At 35.5% G+C, this 6,928-nt stretch overlaps 1 protein-coding gene across 2 annotated transcripts in view; it reads left to right on the plus strand.

Moving 5' to 3' along the window:
• The window catches only part of TRIM24 (tripartite motif containing 24), a 111,630-nt gene extending 104,906 nt beyond the window's left edge, over window positions 1-6,724 (plus strand). For both annotated transcript variants that reach the window (XM_039234003.1, XM_039234004.1), the window contains exons 15-19: window positions 1,556-1,884; window positions 2,922-3,054; window positions 4,223-4,297; window positions 4,959-5,108; window positions 5,588-6,724. In XM_039234003.1, the coding sequence (XP_039089934.1) occupies window positions 1,556-1,884; window positions 2,922-3,054; window positions 4,223-4,297; window positions 4,959-5,108; window positions 5,588-5,797 (897 nt within the window). In that variant the 3' untranslated portion in view covers window positions 5,798-6,724. The remainder of the gene's footprint in view (window positions 1-1,555; window positions 1,885-2,921; window positions 3,055-4,222; window positions 4,298-4,958; window positions 5,109-5,587) is intronic.
• Window positions 6,725-6,928: the final 204 nt, after the last annotated feature.

Consider the following 6,928-nt stretch of genomic DNA (forward strand, 5'->3'; position numbering starts at 1 on the left):
AAAAAAAAAAAAAAAAAAAAAAGAAAAGTAAGCAGATGAAAGAAAAGGGCAGGAAAGGGAGAGAGAGGAAAGAAGGAAGGAAGCAAGCAGCGCCTGGGTGGCACAGTCGGTTGAACGTTTGACTTCCGCTCAGGTCATGATCTCACGGTTTGTGGGTTCGAGCCCTGTGTCGGGCTCTGTGCTGACAGCGCAGAGCCTGGAGCCTGTTTCAGATTCTGTGTCTCCCTCTCTCTCTCTGTTCCTACCCTACTCATGCTGTCTCTCTCTTTCTCTCAGAAATAAATAAAACATTTAAAAAATTTTTAAAAAAGAAAGAATGAAGAATTGAATCATAGTAAAAACAAAAAGACAAAAAGGAAACGTAGTCATAATACATTCTGTGGTTATGTGATGAACAGTATTTATACTTATAATGGTATAAACAAACACCTATATTATACAAATTTAAAAACTAGATGTAATCAGGATAAAACCTGAATATGCATTTAACCAGAAATTGATTTTTCAGGATACTTAAGCAGTGCAGCAATGATACTGACCAGTTGGAATAGATGTTGGCCATAAAGTTACAGTGGTATCTAATAAATACATATATACATACATACATACATACATACATACATACTTCATAAAGCGTTAAGAAAGTGGCATGAGTGGTATGTATGCGAGGAGTGGGTGGAGAGGCAGGAAGGAAAAATCTAATCTTCCATTATGAAGAGTATATATATATATGTGTATATATATATATATATGTATGTGTATATATATATATATACACACACACTCACGTACATTTCAAACAAAATATGTTTAAAATTGAAAATCTGAGAAATTACAAGTGATTTATTAAAAAATAAATTGCAGAAAATGCTAAATAATTTGAAAATGTCTCTAAGGAATGAGATAATACCATGTTTTTAACTAAATCTGCATTTATTACTTTGAAATATTAAAAGTTTAAAGGAGATGATAGAGTTTGTTACAGACTTAAAAATGGTACCATCCCAGGCCCCAACCTAAAATTTAGACTCATCTTAAAGTTAATAATCGCTCTTGAAGAAGTGAAATTAATTCTAAGAATTAAAGCATGATACTTTTCTATGATTGATAATCAACAGTAAGCATATTTTGAGTCTGGGTTATAAAAATTTTATTATGAAACGTTTTAAAAAATATTTTGAGAGAGAAAAGGCAGGGGAGAGGCAGAAAGAGAGGGAGAGAGAGAATCCCAAGCAGGCTCTGCACGGTCACCCCAGAGCCCAGCGTGAGCGTTGATCTCACAAGCCAAACCTTGAGTCTGAAATTTAACCAACTGAGCCACCCAGGCTCCCCTGCTGATCTTCTATTTTGATGATAGTTTTTAGTAGAGATTCGGGTCTTCGTTACCTTTGAGGAGTCTATTAGAGTAAATCTCTTCTGTTCTCATACATATGCACAGGCTCTTTTGAAGTACCCAGATGCCTATGAGAGAGCAGACTCCTGTCCCGAACTGCAGCAGTGCTAATAAAGAATGCCCATTTTGAGAAATAAACACACACTCCTCTTTCCATTGCAGACCAACTATCCAAGAAGCATACTCACCTCCCTGCTCTTAAATAGTAGTCAGAGCTCTACCTCTGAGGAGTCTGTGCTAAGGTCAGATGCTCCCGATAGCACCGGAGATCAACCTGGACTTCACCAGGAAAATTCCTCCAATGGAAAGTCGGAGTGGCTGGATGCCTCCCAGAAGTCACCCGTTCATGTTGGAGAGGCCAGGAAAGAGGACGACCCCAACGAGGACTGGTGTGCAGTTTGTCAGAACGGAGGGGAGCTCCTTTGCTGTGAGAAGTGTCCCAAAGTGTTTCATCTTTCTTGTCATGTGCCCACGTTGGCAAATTTTCCAAGGTAAGATGGTACTTGCTTCCCTTTCCCACATTCTTTCACTAGAAATAATAATTGATGCTCATTGTAACAGCAGACCTTTGTAAAAATTTCAGTGAAGACCCACTTCACACAAATGTATACTTCAGCATAGGGGCTTTGATACTCTGCTTCCCATTCCGTGTGCTTCTCTTAAAACCTAGTCTGTAAAGAAAAGGGGTAAAAAAACCAATCCTTCAAATTATTATAGATGGTTACCCTAAAAAATGGTGATTCTTACACACGGTAATTGCCACAGTTACTGCATCTTTTTGCGAAGCATTGAGCTGTATCATTTATAAGTATCTCAAGTACATTTCAAACCAACCCTGAGATGCTGTTCCTGCTGCTGGCGAACAGCAGCCACTGTGTTGATCTCTTTAGTTCTTCAAAAGCTATACTTTTTACTACTTAATTCCACATTTAAAGTTGCAAGAATAGTACCAAGAATATTTCTTTTTCGTGAGTCATCTCGGAGAAAATAACAATTGTGCCTCACATCAGCCATAAATTAATGTGTGTGTTTATATTTTTAAGTGTTTCTTTCATGTAAGTGTTTCATACCTCCTTGACTAACATTTCCACTTAGGCCCTCGCATTGTATTTCTGCTGTCAAACCCTCTTAGCATGGTGCTGTGTACATAGTAGATATGCAGCAAATTCTCAGGGATTAAAATTCATGCCAAATAAATAAATCTGTATCATAGGTGATGTGGAGGAAGTGGGAAAGTGAGATGGTGAAGGGAGAAGTGATGCATTAGGAATTCAGAAATTCCTGGGGCTCCTGGGTGGCTCAGTCAGTTAAGCATCTGACTTCATTTTGGCTCAGGTCATGATCTCACAGTTCATGACTTCAGGCCCCACATCAGGCTCTGCGTTGATAGCATAGAGCCCTACTTGGTATTATGTCTCCCTTTCTCTCTGTCCGTCCCCTGCTTGCTATCTCTACCTCTCTCTAAATAAATAAAAACAAACTGTAAAGGAAAAAAAAAGGAATTCAGAAATCCTTTACCTTCCAACAGTGGAGAGTGGATTTGCACTTTCTGCCGAGACTTATCTAAACCAGAAGTTGAATATGATTGTGATGCTCCCAGTCACAACTCAGAGAAGAAGAAAACTGAAGGCCTTGGTAAATTAACACCAATAGATAAAAGGGTAAGTTTTTTTGTTTTTGTTTTTGTTTTTACATTTCTAACCTAGACTGTTAGCTAAACAGGTTTTTTGTTTAGATGGATTATAGTAATGCAGGTGTGTCTTTTGTCAAAGAAATGTGTATTCAATCAAAATTTTATACTGATCTCTTTTTTCTTTAGTTTTTTCCCAAGAGTGTAAGGATCTTAAGTGATAAAACTTGTGACTTTTCCTGGTTAAAAAAAAATTACAGTACTGTCTATACATTTTTTACAAGCTTAAAAGACTGTACTTGAACAAGGTAAAACCTGTATCCTTTATGTGGTCTAGAGTTTTAAAATCAGTGTCCCTTCAGTAAATTTGTTTCTACTATAGATACGTTTTCTTCCTAATGTGTTGAAAATGGGCACCACAGAGATGGATTTTCCTATTTACTCTTTCTGGAAATAATTCCATTCTTGTACCCAGTGGTACTGGGCTTATAACTCAAAGCCAGCTAATACAGTTAACTGTGATTAACATTTAAAGCTACTACCTCAATACTTCTTCAGTGCTAAAGAAGTTCCTCTGCTAAATAACACTGTGTTTACTGGGATAAACCCCTAAGCAGGGAAAAGCAGCCACGTGCTCAGATGGGACCTTCTGCATTCAGAGAGGCAGCCTTAGGATTGGACAAACCATAGAAAGGGTTCCACCTCTGGATCAGTTACATACATATGTTCTTCTTATTGATTATTAATAACTCAATATACAGTGTTGTATATAAGTGATGAATCGTGGGAATCTACCCCTAAACCAAAAGCATACCATACACACTGTATGTTAGCCAATGTGACAATAAATTATATTAAATAAATAATAAAAAAATAAAATAAAATAGAAAATAATAATGATAATCCAATATACAAATTGGAGGGTTAAGTGGAAACTTATTTTTAAAGAGGCTCAAATAGGTTTCTCATGATACTTTTTGTTCCTATAATTATAACAACTGCTCTCCTATATCACATCACCCCCAACTATTAAACAGTGTATAGTTCAACAAATGATTGAAGAGATGAAAACTCTAGCAATGTTTTTCTTGTACTTACCTGGCTTTAATTTTTATTCTAGTATTTTGAGATCCATGACATTGTTATTAAAAATAAGCTGTGATTTCATTATTATTTTTTAATTTTATTTTTCTGCTTAGAAGTGTGAACGCCTACTTTTATTTCTTTATTGCCATGAAATGAGCCTGGCTTTTCAAGATCCAGTTCCTCTAACTGTAAGTATTAATATCATTTTGTGCATTTTTACACAGGATGATTTTTTTTTGAAACTTGATTTATGAGAATGTATAGTCAGTTTCCTATATCTAATCCAAATCTTACAGCTTTATTAATACAAACAGAATGCTTTGATCTTGAATACACTTTAATGTTCACAAACTGGTCCAAAACTTGTATTCATTTCTCATATATTATTGTCTCCTTTATCTCACCTATTTTCTGGAATGATTTCTTTTTCTTTTTTTTTTTAAGATTTTATTTTTTTAAAGTAATCTCTACACCCGACATGGGGCTCAAACTCCTGACCTTGAGATCAAGAGTTACATGCACTCCCAAATGACCCAGCCAGGAGCCCCTCTGGAATGATTTTTGCTTTTCAAGAGGCTTAGGCATATATCCTAAGCCGTTGGGAAAAAAAAACTGTTCACTTGAGATAAAGACCCCCAAAATTCTTTGTACAAATATTTTGATTTCTGCAGGCTGAGATTTCAAGTACTAAGTTGACTTTAACAATACAGGAAGGGGTGTGTGCCTGTGTGTGTGGGTGTGTGGGTGTGTGTGTGTACCATTGCCCCTAAAAGGTTCCTGTTTGTAGAATTTATTTAGGGCAGGTAGAATTTAGTCATTTTTATTATAGCATCTCATTTATTTTGAAAGGTGCCTGATTATTACAGAATAATTAAAAATCCAATGGACTTGTCAACCATCAAGAAGAGACTACAAGAAGATTATTCCATGTACACAAAGCCTGAAGATTTTGTAGCTGATTTTAGATTAATCTTTCAAAACTGTGCTGAATTCAATGAGGTAAGAGGAAAAAATGAAAAAACAACAGCAATGGGAAAGTAATATTAAACCAAACACTTCATCAACAAAAGAGATGAGTATATCTATGATAGTATAAACGTCAGAAAGTTTGAGTCTTTCAGGGAATGAAAAGTATTTAGGAAGACTTTGTCCATTCTTATCCAGACGTTTATTATATGCTAAGTGGAAATGCAAATTATAGCTGACAACTTGAAAAAAACTTAGAGAATAGTTACCACTCCCTTATAGAATAATCGAGATGAATCCAAGCCTTTTATTTACTTCTTATCTGACCTTCTCTAGACTTTATCTAGCCCTGAGCTATTATTTACTTTATATCAGTGATGATGCATAAACACTTTCCCAAAACTAGAGTTAAAAGGGAGCAAAGATGCGAGAAATTTACTTATTTTATTGACTGTTGACTGCTAAAATATTGATGTTTGTTTTTAATTCATATTTTTATTTTTACCCAACAGCCTGATTCAGAAGTAGCCAATGCTGGTATAAAACTTGAAAGCTATTTTGAAGAACTTCTAAAGAACCTTTATCCAGAAAAAAAGTTTCCTAAACTAGAATTCAGGAATGAATCAGAAGATAATAAATTTAGTGATGACTCAGATGATGACTTTGTACAGCCCCGGAAGAAACGCCTCAAAAGCATAGAGGAACGTCAGTTGCTTAAATAAGCAATGCCATTGGCGTGTGCTGGTTTTTAGATTTTTTTTGTTTTTGTTTTTAAAAAACATTTTGTCAGTAATTTTAACATCATTACAAAACAAGTTTGTGAGCACTCTGATCTGTAAGTTTTTGATGTTTACTAGATTTTGATTTCCCTAATAAACCATTTCTTTATTAAGAAAGAAAGAAAAAGAGAAGAAGGAAAGGAGTGAAAGGGAGGGAGAAAAGAAGGAAGAAAGAAGCATCAGCAACAAAAAGACATTCTTCCTACTTCTTGGATTTCAAAACTACAATTTGGAGTGATAGCAACTATAGAAAGGAAATAGACTATGTATGAACTCTTAAGTTGAAAGTTAATGTGGTTTTGGATGTGTGCATTAATCCATTTTTAGAAAATACCACTATCCATTAATTGTGGCCCAACCGTGAATTAGGTGTACTGTACTTAGGAACAGTACTCCGTGAACACGAGTGGTAATACGAGTTCTATCCTAGGATGCTGTCTGGTGCAACGAAAAAGTAGATTAGATGCTATTAAGAAGGCACCTAACAGTTATATCATGTAAGATGGCAACTGTATTAAAGAAAAAGCAGGAAAACAAATGTTTGATTTTTGTTCTGTTTTGGTTTTTTTGTCTGTAGAGGTGTTTGGTATAGCAGGTGTTCAAAGCCATTTTTCGTACATTTCTAAATATAACTTCCTCCACCGAGGAAGTAAGTGTACACAAGTTTGGTTTGCTGTGTGTCTCTGTGTAGTTTGTTGTTGGCTTTTTGACTGTGCGGGTGATCCTTTTATAAGAAGACTCATTGTTAGCAGGATGGCTGTTAGTGGAACCACCCTGAACGTGAAATATCACAGTGTGCGGCATATTTGATGTGAGGATTCTTCAACATTTACCCTGTTGAGCATTAAATATAAGTTCCGCTGAAAGGGACTAGTTTGGTGGTTTTCATGTTTATAATTTGGAATAAAAATGTGTTGTGGAATTTGGGAGTGGGCAGTTGGAGGGAACTATAAGGAAAATGTGTTGTTTTTTTTTTCTAAAGGTTCTATTTCCTATTTTTAAAAAGTCAGAGCCTCAAATTGTTTTATCTGACTTCATTCTGAATCTCATTTTCATTCTCCTAATAGAGATACT

The sequence above is a fragment of the Hyaena hyaena genome, unplaced genomic scaffold (assembly GCF_003009895.1).
Source record: "Hyaena hyaena isolate Hyena2069 unplaced genomic scaffold, ASM300989v1 scaffold_82, whole genome shotgun sequence".
Taxonomy (NCBI): domain Eukaryota; kingdom Metazoa; phylum Chordata; class Mammalia; order Carnivora; family Hyaenidae; genus Hyaena; species Hyaena hyaena.